This window comes from Magallana gigas, chromosome 8 (assembly GCF_963853765.1).
Source record: "Magallana gigas chromosome 8, xbMagGiga1.1, whole genome shotgun sequence".
NCBI classification, from domain to species: domain Eukaryota; kingdom Metazoa; phylum Mollusca; class Bivalvia; order Ostreida; family Ostreidae; genus Magallana; species Magallana gigas.
Window position 1 is genome coordinate 35,897,706 of NC_088860.1, and position 20,461 is coordinate 35,918,166.

Consider the following 20,461-nt stretch of genomic DNA (forward strand, 5'->3'; position numbering starts at 1 on the left):
CCTTAAAACAAAAATAAAAAAAGATTCGCTCTAAAAATGTTTTTATGAAAGCGTTCTTTGAAATCAACCTTACAACCTGAATAAAATGTTATGTAAACGTTTTGTGCTACCTGGGTATTTATGTGGTCTTTTACAGAGTCTATCTTCCCTACAAACCTTCATTACGAATTATCTTACTAGTACAACTTAATTAACAGCAACCCCCAATTAGCAAATTTATTCGTTCGCGTTATCTTTCTTTCTCGGGCTTGAAATCTTTAATACAAAGATGTAGCTGCCATGTTTCGATCCAGTGTTTATACATTATTTAGTTTTTATATATATTATTTAGTTTTTAGTTTAGTGCTAGTTTTGTAGATGATTTTTTTCTTTCATATGTAGTTTTTATTTTGTTGTCCTGAAGAAGTGACGGGTTGTCCCGAAAATTTGAAAATATTTTACTTTATTGTTCGTGTCGTTTGTTATTTTTAGTGCTTTTTAATATCTCATCTTATAACCGTGTATCTTTTGATCCGACACTATAGATCACGAGTGTTGTTGGTTTGTTAGTGCTTCATATATATATATATATATATATATATATATATATATATATATATATATATATATATATATATATATATATATAACTATGAAACCATTTACACTAGTTCTTAAATATCATTCTTTTCACTCTTTCCACCTGACATGATACAAACAGAGAACAAATGGAATCCAGGTCGTACAAATTATTTTGAATGTTGTCTTTTTGCGTCAAAAATACCACTGTGCAGTCTTGTTTATCAAAGCAATCAACCAAGGCAGGATTCACTTCCCATCCGCAAGCCAGACTAGTGTCTGCGCTATTGTTAAGTAAAATATTTACAATTTTGTAACGTCTCCAAAGAAAACCAATAAATAAAATACTAACTCCATCATTCATACAGAAATTAATGTCTGCTCCATTATTCAATAAAAGTTGTACAGTGCTATCATGTCCGTTTTCACAAGCTGTATAGAGAGGACTGGCTCCGTTTTTATTGCATAGCTGAATATCTGCTCCATTCTTCAGTAAAAGTTGTACAGTGCTATCATGTCCGTTAAAACAAGCTACATAGAGAGGACTGACTCCGTTTTTATTGCATAAATTAATGTCTACTCCATTACTCAGTAAAAGTTGTACAGTGCTATCATGTGCGTTTTGACAAGCTGCAGTAAGAGGACTGGTTCCGTCCTCCGTGCATAGCTGAATATCTGCTCCATTACTCAGTAAAAGTTGTACAGTGCTATCATGTCCGTTTTCAACAGCTATATAGAGAGGACTGGCTCCGTTCTCCTCACATAAATTTTTATTTTTTTTAATATTTTTTTATTGGGTTTTTCTTTTCACAACATATGTACATATGTAACATAATAATGATTGGAACATTTATATAAACATATTACATAGTCTTTTTACTATTTCTACTTAATAGTACAGTTTTGTATATTTCATATGAAGTGAAGCTGATTTTGAGAGAGAGAGAGAGAGAGAGAGAGAGAGAGAGAGAGAGAGAGAGATTATGCAGGTGGATTACAATACAAGTATAAACTATGCTATACTGCAAACAAATGAAATGATATGAGGGTTCACAACGATAAAAAAAACCCAAAAAACCCCAGAAAAACTAAACTTATCTCTATAACTACAATTTTTCACAGATATTCTGCCAATGGCTTTCGTATTCCTTATAATTACATCTTTTCAACAGCAAATGTTTTTCAGTTAAGATTCTTTCTGTTATGACCTTTTTCAAGGCATGTATATTTGGTGTCGGATTACTTTCTTTATTTTTGTATTTTCCAAAAAGAACTGATTGAATATCAGATGTAATCGAGATTTCAAACTGTGTAAAAATCCACTCTTCAACATCACACCACAATTCTTTTACTATATTACATTCATAAAATAAATGACTAATACTTTCTTCATCTTTTTTACAAAAGGTGCAAACAGCAGATTCTGCTTTTTTATATTAAAAAGATATTTATTTGTAGGGACAATCCTATGAAGTATTTGATATTGCAGCCAATGTAGTTTTGATTCCTGTGTACACTTAAAAGGGAGTTTAAAAATTCTATTCCAAGAAGTTTGTGAATAGTTATAACCCTTTTCTCTCCATTTTGATATCGATGTACATATTTCTCTTTTTTTGTCTAATAGTATGTTGTACATGGGTTTACAACCTTTACAAGTATTAATAAACTATAGAATATGATTAGGGACAATTGGTCCATATTGTAATGTGTTCTGTAGGTTTGGTAAGTGTATATCTTGTGTATGTAGTCTGGTTGTAACTGCAGTTCTTAAACTTGCATGCTCTATGAAATTTGTCTTTGGATTAATGTGTTTCAATTCATCAAAGTTTCTAAATGTTCCATCTATATTAAGCAGATCACTAACAAAAATAAATCCTTTATTAACATAACTTTGGATAAATATTGATTTATTATCTATGGTGATTTTGGGATTGTGCCATATATTATCATTTATAATTTGGGGTTTACTCATTTACAATAGTGGCGTTTGTTCAATTATTTTTAACCAGCTGAGGAGCACTTCTTTCCAAAAAGAATTTTCTAAATTTTTACATAGAAGGTACGAATAATCAGGACCATTTCTCCATATTTCAGAGATACTAATTTTCAAAATTGATTCTAAAAGCTTTACCCATTTTGTATCAGTTTTAATTAGTCTTCTCATCCAAGTAGCTTTGAGTGCTGTGATAAAATTTCCATAATCAACCATTTTGAGACCCCCATGATTATAATCTTGTATGATTGTACTTTTCTTTACTTTATGAACTTTACAGCCCCATAGGAAATGAAAAATATCATGTTCAAAAGTTTTTACTAGGTATTCAGTTTTTGGGTTGGGTAATGCTAGTATCAAATGATTTAGCTTTGGTATTATTAGTGTCTTGATTATCGTAATTCGACCAATTGGTGTTAATTTTCTTAACTTCCACTGATTTATCAATCTTCTATTTCAGACAATTTTGGTAAATAATTTAATTCTTCCATTTCATCTAATGTAACTGAAAATATGATACCTAGAAGCTCAAAATTTAAATTGTTCCAACTAAGTTTCCATCGTGAATGATGAAATACATCCTTTGAAAATTTGTTGCTACCAATCCAAACCATTTTTGTTTTTGTAAAATTTATTTTTAAGCCTGATACTTGTGCGAAAAAGTCTAAAACTCTAAGAATGCCATCATATGATTGTGGTGTACCATCCATTATAATTGATATGTCGTCTGCATATTGAGATATTTTGTATTCTTCCCCATCATTATTTATACCTTTGATGTCTTTTTCATTTCTTGTTAATATTCCTAAAATCTCAGCGCAGAGAAGAAAGAGATATGGAGATATTGGGTCACCTTGTCTACAGCCCCTTTCTGGATAAAAGTATTCTGAAATTATACCATTTTGAATCACACATGCCTTAATTCCGTTATAAAATATTTCTTCACCTTATTATTATTTTGACCTTTTTGCACTGAAAAAATACTATTTTTATTCATAAACGATTCAACATGCAATTAAATAATTTAAAAGTCTCAAACTTTTTCTCAAATTATGACACACTTGTCAAAAGAAACTTAAATATTCAGAAACTAAAACCAAAAGTATGTGTCTATAATGTAAATTTTGAGATATGGCATGAAATAAGCTAATTTTAGGGGAAAATTGGAGTTGATTTTTTCTTTACTTTTATGAAATATCACTTATATATGCCAACATATGTCGATAGAAATATTGAAATATTGTTGAAATATGTTTTTTGAAACAACACGAAGATATCCCAATGCATAAACTATCTGAAAATTTGGTCTGCACGGAAAATAAGAAAGCTAAAATTACGGTACTCAACTGAGTTATGAAAAATGTTCATTTTCTTCTTAAAAACCTTCCGCCACAAAATATAGTCCCTTACTATACTCTCTAAATATGGAATTTTTCCTTCACTATTTTATTCAGTATAGTTTATTTGGCATTGTAAAAATGGAATTTACAAGTAGAATTCATATATGACACAGAATTTACAGACTAGAGGTGACCCAAAATGGCTACCCAAAATAAGAGGATCAAACCTCTTTAATGCAGCCATGTAGTAAACCGGTACCTGTCCAAATTACTTTCATCCTAAAACAAGTGTACTTGTCTGGTATATATTCTTTAATCAGACTTTTTATACAATTTTAACTCTTTTAGACAGCAGTCGTCTTGTTTCATTTGAAAAAAAAGGTACGGTATTCATAATCATTTTGAGTAATGTAGAGGATGAGAACGTTGTTCTGCGATTACTTGTAGGTCCCATGAGGCAAAAACGTCAGGCAATGTCGTACGTAGGAACCCACACTGTTTGCCGATTGGTCATTGTTGCCGATTATTATTTCTTCCAAAATCTTGGACAGAGTGATAGAAGAACAACAGGAGAATATATTGTAACTAATCTTTTTGATAATTTTGCACTGTGTTCAAGAAGAAATAACTTAAACATATAATGTATTTCAAACTATAGATACCAGACACATATTGATTTTACTATTATGTTTAGATTGGAATAATCGGCAGAGTAAATGCAATTTATAAGGCAACATACTGGCCAGATTCAAGCTCAAACATCAGGAATCTTGGATTTGAAATTGCAGAGGTAAGCTCTCTATTCTTAGATTTTAAAGTATTTCGCTTTTGCACACACTGATATATATGATTAATCTATTCAAAACTTAAAAGTATTGCATATAACATATATCTGCAAGTTAGGCATTTAAAATTACTAGACTAAAGTATAGAATGCAATGGAAGGTTATGTAATGCATGTGTATTGTTTTTTTATTAATATAAAGAAAAAAGAAGAATATACAATCGTATATGATTGAATACTACATGTGAAATCAACAATATTTGCAATTTGATTATTTTAAAAAGAAATTTACATTCTACTGTGTTTTTTCATTAAATTCTGTGATCTTTAAATGCCTCTAAATAACTGTGTATAATTATTAACATGTAATTTACATAAGTAGTTCCCAAACAGTGATTTCTATGTTATCAGTTAAAAAATATATTTCAAACATGTTGTCAAAACACCATGTTTTACAATTATTCAACAAAAAAGTTGATTTTATTGTTTTAAACAAAATCTGAGTTATTTTCCAGGATTATATTTTGAAATTCATGCTTATCGACCTTAAGTCAACAGTCTATGTAATAACCAGTTTAAACTGGATATATAAAACAGTTGCTCATGCTGTTACTAATTTACTAACTTCATAATCTGTAATTTGTATCAATTTATTAAAGTAAATAATTGATTTCATCAGTAAGGGCCGGAATGTAAATGTAAGTATTGAATGATTTATATTCCAACGTCATCCTGTCAATAACTGCCGTCAGTGAGCAGACAAGTTATCATAATGCGCTAACATATGTTTTTCAATTTGTCTGCTCACCTGACAGCAGTTATTGACACGACGACATCAAAATTAAATCAATTAATGCTATAACAATAGCCTTGTCATTTAATAATTTAGACATTTTTTCAGTGTTTGCAACTTTAATATCATAATGTTATTTTGACATGGTTACAATTTTTTAAATGCATAGAGCATCAGGGGAAAGTTGTCATTTTCCTTTTAAATATTAATTCACACATAGGAAAAAATTGAATCTCTGTTTTCTATGGTTTCAGCTGATTGTGCACGACTCCTAAACATATGTTCCTCCCCAAGGCCGCCATTACAACATGAGGAACCGACCCCAGGATATGGGACTCGTGCTAGATGTGAGAATCCTCGTCTATTAAACTAAACTAAACTTGGCACAATACGCCCTTATGTAAAAGGGATTCAAAATTGTAAAAAAAAAATTGTGTTTCCTGGGGTCAGATAATTTCGTTGAAAGCAAGTTCTGGATAATTTTAGTAAACATTAGACAAATTCTTGCATATATGTTCTTGGGGATGTAAATTCGTGGGCAATTAAGGGCTACCCATGAAAGCCTTGAACATTAATTGGTCTTTCAAGAACAATGATGTTTCCACAGTTTTGTACCCCGTTAGTATTAATACTTAATTGTCGAAATACATTTTTTATTTGTTACTATAAAGCTGAGCTGATTTGATCAGAGTTGTGTGCGATGTGGCTACAGGGCCTCTTGTTACCGGTATATATATATTTTTTTAACTTTTCAGATGTTTGGTTGGGAGTATCAGAAGTTCTACGCTTTCTGTTTAGCTCACTTGTTCACATATCAGTCGTTCCCAGGGAAACTAGGCTTGGCATACATAGCTTCTTGGAGGAACACTGATTTGGGTGGAATGTGTTCTCCGGGTAAGTTCTGTCTACTGTAGATTCCTAATTTGACGCGAGGAATTAATTTTCGCGTTAAATCGCGAGAAGCAACCCTCACGGATTTTAAAATCTCGCTTTTATTTTTCAGACAGCGATTTGATACAAAACACCGAAAATTGCGGAATTAAGTACTCGCGTAAAATAAGGAATTTACAGTATTCCTTTAGTTCTGTTTATTCCTTTAGTAGATTACAGGTGACCATATCTCATGAAATTTGATGATCTCTAAGATAAATTCCAATTTCAGTCAAATTTTATCTTTTATTTTCTTTTTTGTTCTTTTTATAATTAATAATAATAAGTTCTTTTTGTCAATGTATTGTATTGTAAATGCTCTTTGTTCACCTGAATCGATTGAAGTTTGATGTCTGCTCATCCATTGTAATTAAAAATAAATTACAGATAAATTAAATAATTGAATTTCACTGCGGCTTAATTTTTTGTATTTTTTTGTTGTTGTAATTTTTTGTATATAGGGTTACTAAAAATCAAAACTAGTCTTAGTAAATATGTTTTATGTACACCTGATTCTTAATTAATAATAATTGGGGATGCTTTGTCTTACCGAATTTAAAAATGAGGATTATATATATACGCAGGCATACTTGCATATGGTTTAGCAGTTGACAGTTTATATATTGTGGATATGTAAAACTAATTAAATTGATAAAAAAAAAGTATTGACCAAAAAAAGGAGTTGGAAAGAAGTTACACATATAGCATCTCAATTTACTAATTTAAACATTGATAACATTAATTGACAACTAAAACAGAGGGTTATCTTTTCTATTGATTTTTTTAATGTGTGCTATGATTTTGGTATGTCTTGCATAGTGTAAAAATTTCAGTATTCAGATTTGATGATAACTTCCTTATTGATGTATATAATATATGTACAGTATTTAGATAGAATAAGGTAAGATTTCTAAGAGTTGCCTGTTTCCACTGTCTATGTATGGCTGTAATAACTCAAAGTAATGAAAAAGAAAAATCCTATTGCTTTCCAAGGGAATTAAAATTATACCAATCTCACTATATATAGGTTCAACAATTGTTATGTAACTTTGCATGGGTAAAATGTCCGAGAAATCTTAGTTTTGCATGTAATTTATGCACCTCTAGTACAACTAGAATCATGCATGAATGCACATTGAGCATCGAAATCCTTCACTAATTATCAATAATAACGTACTCTAGCTAAATCCTTAATCACCCTGGACCTATCATGTTCTACCAGTATATCTTTTAACTTGATTTTCAGGCAAATGAAACTTATTTATGAAATATGAATTCAGTATTTTGTAGTTGTAATATTTCATATTATGTCACTACATGTTCAAAGCATGCCATGTTTAATGTTTAAAATTAAATTACTAGATTATTAATACATGTATAATACATGTAAGTTTTCGAAGGTTTTTAGCTCACCTGAGCCAAAGGCTCAAGTTAGCTTTTCTGATCACAATTTGTCCGTTGTCTGTCGTTGTAGTTGTCGTCGTCGTTGTCGTTGTCGTCGTTAACTTTTCACATTTTCATCTTCTTCTCAAGAACCACTGGGCAGATTTCAACCAAATTTGGCACAAAGCACCACTAGATGGGGGGGGGGGGATTCAAGTTTGTTCAAATGAAGGGCCACACCCTCTTTAAAGGGGAGATAATTGAGAATTATTGAAAATTTTTTGGTATTTTTCAAAAATCTTCTTCTCAAAAAATATTTGGCCTGAAAAGCTAAAACTTGTGTGGAGGCATCCTCAGGTAGTGTAGATTCAAGTTTGTTCAAATCATGGTCCCCGGGGGTAGGGAGGGGCACCAAGAAGGGGATCAAGTTTTACATAGGAATATATAGAGAAAATCTTTAAAAATTTTCTTCTCAAAAACTATTGGGCCAGGAAAGCTCAAATTAAAATGGAAGCATCCTCAGGTAGTGTATATTTAAGTTTGTTGAAATCATGGGTCCCGGGGGTAGGGTGGGGCCACAATTGGTGGATCAAGTTTTACATAGGAATATATAGAGAAAATCTTTAAAAATCTTCTTCTCAAAAATTATTAGGCCAGAAAAGCTCAACTTTGAGTGGAAGCATCCTCAAGAAGTGGAGATTCAAGTTTGTTCAAATCATGGTCCCCGGGGGTAGGGTGGGGCCATAATTGGGGGTTCAAGTTTTACATAGGAATATATAGAGAAAATCTTTAAAAATCTTCTTCTTAAAAACAATTAGGCCAGAAAAGATCAAATTAAAATGGAAGCATCCTCAGGTAGTGTAGATTCAAGTTTGTTCAAATCATAGTCCCTGGGGGTAGGGCGGGGCCACAATGGGGGGATCAATTTTTACATAGGAACATATATTAAAAATCACCTTATCAAAAACTATTAAGCCAGAAAGCTCAAATTTGAATGGAAGCATCCTCAGGTAGTGTAGATTCAAGTTTGTTCAAATCATGATCCCTGGGGGTAGAGTGGGGCCACAATTGGGGGATCAAGTTTTACATAGGAATATATAGAGAACATCTTTAAAAATCTTCTTTTTAAAGACCATTTGGCCAGAAAAGCTTTAACTTGTGTAGAGGCATCCTCGGGTAGTTTAAATTCAAAATCACAGTCCCTAGTAGTAGGGCGGGGCCGTGATGGCGGTTTGAATTTTTACATATATAGAGAAAATCTTTAAAAATATTCTGGGAAAGTTTTTCGGTCCAAAACTCAGTACTTAGTGTGAAAGCACAGGTTATGCAGATATAAGTTTGATGAAACCATGATACCCTAGAGAAAAGTGGGGCAACAAAATCTTACAGGTACAACAACAAAAGGGGCTTGGTATTTACCAAAAGAAAGAGGTGGATAAAAATTGGCAGATTTTCAATTTTTTTTAGCAAAATCTACTGTACTTAGATATTTTGATACTGTAATGCTAATTTGATCAGAATTAAGGCAATTGTTGCTCAGGTGAGCGATGTGGCCCCTGGGCCTCTTGTTTCAATAAAAAATTGAAAAAGAACTTTTAAATTAGTATGCATTCTACATTATACTGTCAGTGCGCAAATTTAAGGTTGTATAGGACATTTGTTGATATTAATGTAAATTAATTAATGAAGTAGTACATTATAATTAAAATTCTTTTCTCGGTTTACAATTTTCAAATTTTACAATATTTATAAAAAAAGAAAGCTTTTAAAAATATTTGGAGTCAGAGTTAAAAATTGTAAAAACCCCAGCGGGATTCCAACTCATGACTTACAGATTCATAGTAAACCCTCTAACCCACTGCGCTATGCTGGTAGGTGACAAGAACGGGAAAGAAACTACTAATTACATTTGGTTTTGTTGTTTATTTTGATAAACAATGCGTCACAACATGGTAGTGTCCCATACCACCTTAAGACTGTGCATTTTTCAGTGTCTCAAATTATCACTTTTTAAACACAACTGTGTCTGTGCAAATTCAAGACAGGGCAACACTGTTTGAAGCGTAAAAGGGAGGAAATAACATGGGGCGAAAATTGCCCTGTATTCAGTTGTTTTTTGCTTTTTTTATGTAACGATCAATACATATATTGTAATTTTTGTGGTTGCTTTTACTTTTTAGCTCACCTGAGCTGAAAGCTCTAGTGAGCTTTTCTGATCAAAATTTGTCCATTGTCTGTCGCCGTTGGCGTTGTCGTTGTTGTAAACTTTATACATTTTCATCTTCTCAAGAACCACCGGTCAGATTTCAACCAAACTTGACACAAAGCAACACTAGGTAAAGGGGATTCAAGTTTGTTCAAATGAAGGGCCACACCTACCCTCTTTCGAGGGGAGATAATTGAGAATTATTGAAAAAATGTTGGTATTTTCCAAAAATCTTCTCAAAAACTATTTGGCCAGAAAAGCTTAAACTTGTGTGGAAGCATCCTCAGGTAATGTAGATTCAAGTTTGTTCAAATCATGGTCCCTGGGGGTAGAGTGGGGCCACAATGGAGTGATGAATTTTTACATAGGAATATATAAAGAAAATCTTTAAATATCTTTTTCTCAAAATCTTTTTGGCCAGAAAAGCTAAAACTTGTGTGAAGGCATCTTTAGGTAGTGTAGAGTTAAGTTTATTCAAATCATGGTCCCAGGGAGTAAGGTGGGGCCACAATGGGGAAATGGATTTTTACATAGGAATATATCGAGAAAATCTTTGAAAATCTTCTCCTCAAAAAGTATTTTGGCCAGAAAAGCTTACACTTGTGTGGAGGCATCCTCAGGTAGTGTAGATTCAAGTTTGTTCTGTAGAAAAGTTGGGAGAAAATCTTTCAAGATCTTTTTCTCAAAAACTATTAGGCCAGAAAAGTTGGGCCACAAAGTGGGTTTTGATTTTGATACTGTAATGCTAATTTGACCAGAGATAAGGATATTGCTGCTCAGGTGAGTGATGTGGCACCTAGGCCTCTTGCTATTTTCCATGCAAATAGTCTTAACAGGATAAAAATTTTTACAGATCAGTATCCAAACAGAAATACCATTTCATTTTTTAGCTCACCTGAGCTGAAAGTTCAATTAAGCTTTTCTGATCACTTTTTTTCCGACATCCTTTTGTCCGTCCGTTTGTCTGTAAAATTTATACATTTTCGACTTCTTCTCCGGAACCACTTGGCCAATTTCAACATAACTTGCAACAAAGCATCATTAGGTAAAGGGGATTCAAGTTTTTTAAATGAAGGGCCATGCTCTGTTTCAAGGGGAGATAATTAGGGTTTATTGAAAATTTGTTGATATTTTTCAAAAATCTTCTCAGAAACCATTTGGTCAGAAAAGTTCAAATATGTGTGGAAGAATCCTGAGATAGTGTAGATTCAAGTTTGTTCAAGTCATTGTTCCCGGGGGTAATTAAGGTGGGGCCACAATTGGGGGTTGAATTTTTTTAGGTGAAAATCATGACCCCTTGGAGTAGTTCTTGGGGTCAAAATTTTACATTGGAATATTATAGAGAAAATCTTTAAAAACCTTCTTCTCAGCAACCAATCAGCCAGGAAAGCTAAAACTGGTGTGGAAGCATCCTCATATAGTGTAGATTAAAAGTTGTGAAAATCATGATCCCCAAGGGAAGGGAGGTGCCACATTGGGAGGTCATACTTTTACATAGGAATATATAGTGTAAATCTTTTAAAATTTTCTTGTCAAAAACCATTTGGAGAGAAAAGCTGAAACTTGTGTGGAAGCATCCTCATGTAGTGCAGATTCCAGTTTGTTAAAATCATGGTTCCCAGGGGTAAGGTGGGACCAAAATAGGGGGGGGGAGTCAAAACTTACATTGGAATATATAGAGTCAAAATTTAAATTCTTCTCGGAAATAATCAGCCAGGAAAGCTGAAACTTTTACGGAAGCATCCTTATGTAGTGTAGATAGTGTAGGGGCAAAACTTTACATTTTTTTTAAAATATCGTTACATAGGATTATAAAAATACAAAAACTTAAAATATCTTTTTCTAAAAACCACTTGCTTTGAAAAGCTGTAACTTTACTGAAAGCAACTTCAGATAATGTAGATTTAAATTCTTTCAAATCAAAATCTTGAGGAGTAGGGTGGGGCCACATTGGGATTCAAATTTAACATGAAAATTCACAAAATATGAAATGTTATAATGAATGGTTTAACCTGAGTGGAAATTTTTTTTTATTTATACAGGATCTACTTGTATTATACTACATTGTTCAGATAGTTTGAATTATGACTCTGTTAGGCTGATTTTATCATACCTTTTGTTGCTCAGGTGAGTGATGTGGCCCATGGGCCTCTTGTGTTGCATTTCCATACAGTTTTTTGGGAGTTGATTTTAATCAACTTTCCTATTCAGTTACTCAGACAAACCGAAAGTGAAACAGTGTTTGGACCTCAGCACAAATTATTGCTGCTGACAAGACTTAGTTCTTGAAAATAATTGATGAATTCGATGTAATGTATGCTAAAGCATTGTTTTTCAAGGAAACTTATTTATAAATACCTTGAAAATAGTTAGATTTTAAATGGTAAGAACAAGTTAAATATTTTTGTAGTCGTATGTATTTCTACGCCAGAGTTCAATATAGTCTCGTTCATCTCGACGCTCGGCTGTCTCCGTAAAACCCTGTCGGAGATTTACGGTGTCAGCCGAGCGTTTGGTTGAACGAGACTAGAGTTAAATATTGCTTGAATTCATACAATTTTCGAGAAATATTTCTATTACTGATACATAGTTTGATTTATTTAATTCTATCTTTAAGTATTATTTAACATTATTCATATGGGGGTTTCTTGACATTTTTGTCGAAAACGTCCAAAAATTAATATTACAAAAATGTGCGGAATTCAAATTAGAAAATACATGTACTTGTCATGCAAAATAAAATATCATTGATTTTAAAATAAATAAACATCGACAAAATTATCTCCTGTCAGTTCTTCAGTACTTTGATTTTTACATATTGTTTGGAAAAAAGTTTGACACTGATGTGTGGCTGTATCAAAGTCAACAAGCAATCAAAGTACTGAAAGTACCGAGAGTCACCTCTTTTTGTGCAGTTTCATATCAGAACCTTCAGTGCTTTTGAGTTTTTTTGTGTAAAGGATACAATCCATTCTATTAAATTTTCTCATTTTTCATCTCATTTCTTAAAAATCATCATTACTCTTAAGTGACTCATCTATGTACATCATGCATGAAGTTTATTTACAAAATTACAAAGTGACAAAAATATTCTATTGTTTAAGTTTGATCATGTGTGTTTCATTAACAGTGATACTGTTTTTTCTGCAGTGGCATATAAGGACGGTAGAAAAATGGCAGCAAACACTGGACTCAGTACCTACCGTAATCCTGATGGAAGCCAAGCTCTCATCCACCAAGCCACCATCACTACAGCTCACGGTCTGTCAAGCGTTTGTTTAAATCCATGAATGCATTAGAAATACATTAACTTTGATATCCCTTTTGATCTTTTTTAATAGTAATTTCCCAAAATAAATCTAAATTGACATTGAAATGCATTACCTTTTTAGCTCACCTGAGCTGAAAGCTCAAGTGAGCTATTCTGATCACATTTTGTACGTCGTCCGTCTGTCCGTCCGTCTGTCTGTCCGTTTGTCTGTAAACTTTTCACATTTTGAACTTCTTCTCTAAGACCACTTAACCAAATTCAACCAATTTGGCTCAAAGCATTCATTCTTATGGAAAGATGAATATTAATTGCAGAAATGAAAGAAAAATTTTCATTGAAAGCGGAGAAAACCTCAAAATTGTAAAAAAAAAAAAGGAGGGGGGGGGGTGCATTTTAAAAAATCTTCTTCTCAAGATCTACTGAGGCAAATCCAATGAAATTTAGCATGAATAATCCTTATGGGAAGGAAAATATAAATTGCAAAAATTATGGGCTAATTCTGTTTCAAATCTGAGTTATTACGAAAGTAATAAGAAAGAAAAGGCGTGTTTCAAGCAATTTATAGCATCCATGAGTCTTGGTAAAATGGGTAGGCATGACCGGGCCAGGGCAAAACAAAAGATTGACAGTTATTAATCTGCCAATCTCATTAAAATTTCAAGATATTTACTGACCAGTATATTTGTATTCGCTTTAAACATTGCTGCAAAATAATGCGTACAGTAATTGGAATTGACGATTGCCGATCTGCCCCGGCTTTTATTTTGCCCCGGCCCGGGTTTGCTTATCCATTTTACGAGGTTCTTTGTTTAAAGCAGCCATGACACTATATGATAAACGGGTCGATCTGATAATGATGAATTTGTTTGTTGTGCAACAGTTCCTGTACAAAGGGAATCTTTGAAACATGCAAAATACATTGGTGCCGATTTTGTGAAGTAAATTGAGGCTAAATATTTCAATGCGTTGACAGTTTTCACATATGACGGTGGTGTTAGCTTGTTGTGATTTTCGTTTCGTTTTCATTTATGCTTTGCGTTAACCTGGGAACTGTCGCTTGTATTTCCTGATTTTTACGTATCAAATCAAACAGAGATTTCGGTAAATCAAACAGTTTACTGTTTACCTGCGCAAATTAAGCAACATCTGATGTATTAAGAAAGAACTAAAATGCAATTCATTTAGGCTTTCGGTAATTCGGCATCATCTTTTGCGTAATGGTAGAATAATGCAATATGTTTTGTTGAGATGCTCGGCATTTTCTCGAGTTTATTCAGTTTGAATAGAGTTTAATATCGCTGACGGAAATATGTAGGTTTATACATGTATATGATTCATTTTTCATGTGTTCTTTATTTGTTATAGTTAATGTTTCTTGTGTTTAATTGTTTACAATTTCTATATACTTACCATATTTGAGTGTTAAGCTTCGAATTATAAGCAAGATACAGAGATTTGCTCACAATTCTATGTTTGTACACAGATCTGAGGCCGTTCATTTTTTTCCATTTTAAATGCCGAATAGGAAATACCAAGTTAAGAATCTTAAGCTGAATGTAATAAACTTATGTGAACAAAATATGACTCAAACCTAACAAAATTTTGAGCTCATCTTGCTTATAATTCTACGATTGACGCTGAAATTTTGGTTGATCATTAGAAATTCTATATGAATGAGAGTATGATAAATACTTGTACACAAAAAAAAAAATAATAAAGAATGATTTGCTGTATATAACTACTTTTTGGGGCCCCCTCTTTATACAATGAATAATGTGAAATGTGAGTAAATAAAAACGACATCGTTAAAACAGTTTCCATAGTTCTGACACATTTCTGTTGCGGGGATAAAAGAATTATCGCTATTCCTAAGAAAATATTACAGCGGAAAATTATCCTGGTTTGTAGCCATTTGTTATTTTTGAATAAAAATTAAAATAATGGGTGGGCCATAGTAAATTAGAGTGATGTGCCTGTCAATACGGTAACATTGATTTTTATAGCTCTTTAACATGTCACATGACAACATTTTTCATTCCAGTGTATTCATCAATCAAGTGTGAGTAAAGTTATAAAAGTCATGAGTTTACGCGAGGTAAACAACAGTCATTTAATTATAATGGAGAAGACAAATTAAATTGTTGAATATTTTTAATTTGAGAAATTGAGCGCATTGAGGTGCAATTTTCTTCTTCACATATATACATGTAGGATTTTTTTGATAAAATACAGTCAATAACTATTATATTTAAAAGAAAAATACAATAACTACTACATGTAGTAAGTAGTTGAGGAAGAAAATGTACCTATATGCTCTCATATATTTTGATCGCTTTATTAAGTGGTGGGGGGGGGGGGCAGAACGAAAGTACAGGGAATTAGAAGTTAACTAACAGTGTACCACTACCAAATATTTAGTTCTATATCTTGCGTAGGATTTTCTTATTCTGTGTAAAAAGAGTATTTCATGAAGGTACAATGTCAAAGATTACGTGTATGCAAAAATAAGTGTAAAATTGGAATACTTTACAATATTTATTTTTTTGTTATTCTACCGAGGGCCATTTACCACAATATCTTTTGAACGCTCATTGTTGCTCAGGTGAGCGAAGTGGCCCTATGGGCCTCTTGTTTACAGTACAAACTCTGAAGTAACTATATTTGTTTAAAGTTTTAAACCCATTATTTCCCTTGTTTTCTGTCCTATTAGACGGACTTAACTATACCATTCTAAAATGTACTCTTGAATAAATTTTAATAAATAAATTTGTAAAAGCTAGCTGTTTTCTGTCCTATTAGACGGACTTAACTATACCATTCTAAAATGTACTCTTGAATAAATTTGAATAAATAAATTTGTAAAAGCTAGCTGTTTTCAGTCAATTTTGTACATGTATTTGTACTTAGAATGTGCAGTTATCAAACCTTTTGTATGAAAATAATTTTTTCTTCTTTTTTATATTTTCAGAATTTGGTGAGTATATCTGTTAAATCTTTTTATCACTAAAACTAAATAAAATACACAGCCAAATGTAATATCTTTACAGTATCATTCTGTTGTAGCCTAATACACAGATTTTATGGCTTAATTGTAAAATTTGTAGGTCATAATTGGGGGAGTGAACATGATCCGGACACTGATAACTGCGCCCCCTCCACTTCAGACGGTGGCCGCTTTATCATGTATCCTTCCGCCGTCTCTGGATACGAAAAAAATAATCAGGTAGATCAGACTTGTTGAACATTTCACACTTCTACACTCCATTTCTTTAATGCATCCACATTTCCTCTGTCTTCTTTTTCCCATGTCAATTCGTTTGATTTATTCTACTCCAACTGAAGCAATCAAAGAAAATGTTTTGTTTGCAAAATGTATGACATTGTACTATATTTTTTTTTTTAGCTCTTTTCGCCATGTAGTAAACAGTACATTTACAAAGTTGTAATGATGAAAGGATATGACTGCTTTAAAGGTAAACTATGTTAGATGTATGTGTTTTATTCTTTGCTGAGCAGCATTTGTATGTTAACATACATGTACATTGTTTGAACAAAAAAGCGTGGCATATTGGTTTGCGCTTGTCATTTTATCTGCTATTATTTGGTTGATTGGTTATTACAATTGAATAAATGACGCATAGTGATTTTGAGGGATAGAGGTAACAAGAGAAAATTAAAACTACTCATCCTGATATTACGTGTTTAACTAGTCTGTCATTCAAAAGGTGCCCATAGTCTGAGGTTTGAGCAGGAACCTGACATTTATTCATTAAATGCAGCAACATCTGTCCGACTGTGTACAGGACTGTATCTTTCTGTTGAAACACCATCAATTTCAAAAAGAGAAGACCTCTGATAAAAAAAACCACTTTCCAATTTTGACAGTCTATGAATATTTGTAAGCTTCTAATAGCAAATCAGAAAGAAAGTACACACTATTTGTTTTGATGAGCAAACTAGGTAGCTACATCCCACAGAAAGTCCAAGGTCTATTTGCTTTTTATTAATTTTTCATAACATTATATAAAGAGGCATCAGACTCAGGACAGGGCTTCTGTGGTAATGGCCGTCTGGACAAGAATGAAGAATGTGATGCTGGCTACACAGGCGACAAATGCTGTAATGAAAAGTGCGAGTTCAGGGTCAAAGTTCGAGGTCAAATTCAATGCAGGTAAGATTCATATACTGGTACTTAACTGTGATGTTTGAAAATCATTCATTCAATAGATTTTACTTTGTTTTGCAAGTATCTTTGTTGAATATTGAATTATTGCATGTTTATAAGATTTATACTTACCGAGATGTTCTTCTGACTTTTCAGCCCCATGAACTATGCTTGCTGTGTGAATTGTACTGTTGCACCGCCCGGTTATCAGTGCTTAGACCAGTTTGACGACAACTTTGATTGCAAGGGGAAATCCCATTGCAAGTATCCTTAGCAACGCAAGTCATTCGTTTTCTTGTATTTTTAGTGAACATTCTTAAAAAAAGAGGCATACATGTATTTCCTTTTAATGTAAAGGGTTTAAGAAGGCGCTTGGGACAAAATTACCATTGATTGCTACCTTTTTTAACATGTCATTAATTGTTACCTTCATTTTACATGTCATTGATTGTTAGGTGAACATGTGGTCAATGATTTATCGTTCTTTTTTTAGCATGTCATTGATTGCTACCTTCATTTTACATGTCATTGATTGTTAGGTGAACATATGGTCAATGATTTATCGTTCTTTTTTTAGCATGTCATTGACTGCTACCTTCATTTTACATGTCATTGATTGTTAGGTGAACATATGGTCAATGATTTATCGTTCTTTTTTTAGCATGTCATTGACTGCTACCTTCATTTTACATGTCATTGATTGTTAGTTTAACATGTGGTCAATGATTTATCGCTTTCCTTTGTAACAAGTCATTGATTGCTACCTTCATTTGACGTGTCATTTATTGATACTTTTAATATACATCATGTCATTGATTGTTATCTTCATTTTACGTGCCAATGATTGCTAGTTTAGTCTTACACATCATTGATTGCTACGTTCAAACTACAATTATCATTGATTGCTACTTTCATTTTACATGTCATTGATTCCCACCTTCATTTAATATGCTTTGAGTCCTTCATCTTTACCTTCATTTTACATGTCATTGATTGCTACCTTCAAATTACCTGTCATTAGTTGCCACCTTCATTTACATGTTCTGATTTCACTTTCATCTAATGTCATTTATTGCGACCTTCAAATAACATGTTGATTGCTACGATCTTGCTACCTTCATTGACATGTCGTTTGATTTGTCAGTGATTGTTTTTTTCGTTTAACTTGCCATCGTTTGCTACTTTCATTATATGTCATTGATTGCTACCTTCCTTTGCATATCGTTGAATACTACCTTCATTTGACTTGTTATGGTTGTTATTGTCGTTTAACATGCCATTGTTTGCTACTTTCATTATTTATGACATTGATTGCTACCTTCGTTTTTCATGTCACTTTATTTTTTACACGTCATTGATTGCTACCTTTGTTTAATCCGTCATTGCAATTGATCGCTACCTTCATTACACATGTTCTGGAAAGCTAGTTCGTTTATTGCAAATCTCGCTTGTAAGTATACACTACTGCCGATATAGCATTGCTTTTCTAATTGGCACTAATACGACACTTTCTAATTGGTGTATATTTCAAAGATTCTGATTGCCGCCCATTTATCAAATTCATGAAGACTAACACGTAGAAAAAACATAGGAGAAAGAAAACTTAAAATAAAGTTGTGGTTGCTAGTTAAAAATACATGTTTAAACGATATTAGTGATACCCCCCCCCCAAAAAAAAAAAAATAAAACAATTTTTCTAAAAGCAGGGAAGGGCGCATATAGTTAAAGACCGCACAGATTGTTCATCGCGCATCGAATAAAGTTATCAGTTTTTTTGTGAAGAAATTCGTCGGAAACTGTTTAGTGAACAAATATATTTTATGTTACTATTCACAATGTACCATATGTGGAATATCGCATGAATTGAACAAACTGTTATCTGGCGGCAATAGTGCTAATTTTTGCCTCACAAAAAAAATTTGATTCAAAATGTAGATCAATTCTGGTTGACATGCCGTGAAATCCATTAGACGTGTTACACTATCTCTATATCCCTTCTCCTATTCACTTTCAATAAATCTGTACTGAAAATCTTTGAAACATCGCCATTATCTCCATAAAAAAGAAGTGTGGTTTGTATGCATGTAAACCTGTGTAAAACAGCGACCCAATCTGCACGTGCATTTAACAATCCGAGGTGGGTAATTAAAGCGATAATCCGTCAACATCAATATTATATTCTTTTTCTGATGAATTTTGAGGTAAATTAATGTTCCTACAGACAGAGTAAGCTACAAAATACGGTTAATCACAGATTAGACTAACATTGCGCTGTAAATTACAAATTGTGCAGGATTTAAGGCACACACATTTGTAAAAATGAGTTTGCCATTGATCGATTGGTGTTATATAAAACGCAATTTCTGTAATATTTATTGTCAGTCTCTGTTGTGAATTTCGTGGAATAAGATAAAACAAAATAACTACTGCCTCAAATTCAATTGATATGTTAAAAATGGTTGAATTTATCAAGGAAACACAATGCTGAAAATTAAATTGGGAACATGTTTGATATATTGATGGAGAGCGGTGTGATTTTGTTAACACCATAAAAAACAAGAGTTGATTAATGGAGAACTCGGGATGATTTATTAAATATTTGCAGTCCTGATAAGACTTTTTAATTTTAAGTCAAAGTGGCACTTAGGAAATAAAATATCATTACCGCGTAAAAGTGGTCGGGTACCAAATCGGCATATTAAAACGATTCTATATTTAAACTGCAACCTGTGATTCGTTTAAATGTTACATCAAATAGACTGTCGTGATTCAACGCATTGCTATATCAACCGAAGCATATAGTATCAAGTGGGATTTTTGCAATAACATGTCATTGCAATTGATTGCTAACGTCATTATACATGTCAGTGATTGCTACCATCAATTTGCATGTCATTGATTGCTATCTTTAGTTTACACATCATTGATTGCTACATTGTTTTCTTGCTATTGTTATTTTAGAAAACACAATTAAATATTATATAAATAGTGCCTGACAATGGTTTTCGAGGGGTGTCAGTTTCAACTGTTATCCTCCC

At 32.6% G+C, this 20,461-nt stretch overlaps 2 protein-coding genes across 2 annotated transcripts in view; both read left to right on the plus strand.

Moving 5' to 3' along the window:
* The first annotated feature begins 5,508 nt into the window (after window positions 1–5,508).
* On the plus strand, window positions 5,509–13,298 carry LOC136270557 (ADAM 17-like protease). The gene is made up of 3 exons (XM_066068499.1): window positions 5,509–5,815; window positions 6,224–6,362; window positions 13,138–13,298. Exons 1-3 carry the CDS (start codon window positions 5,777–5,779, stop codon window positions 13,275–13,277), a joined length of 318 nt encoding a protein of 105 aa, XP_065924571.1. The 5' UTR covers window positions 5,509–5,776; the 3' UTR covers window positions 13,278–13,298.
* A 3,044-nt stretch (window positions 13,299–16,342) lies between these two features.
* The window catches only part of LOC105330896 (ADAM 17-like protease), a 101,663-nt gene continuing 97,544 nt past the window's right edge, over window positions 16,343–20,461 (plus strand). The window contains exons 1-4 of the mRNA XM_066068497.1: window positions 16,343–16,481; window positions 16,662–16,731; window positions 17,288–17,429; window positions 17,580–17,687. Coding sequence (XP_065924569.1) covers window positions 16,440–16,481; window positions 16,662–16,731; window positions 17,288–17,429; window positions 17,580–17,687 — 362 coding nt within the window. The 5' untranslated portion in view covers window positions 16,343–16,439. The remainder of the gene's footprint in view (window positions 16,482–16,661; window positions 16,732–17,287; window positions 17,430–17,579; window positions 17,688–20,461) is intronic.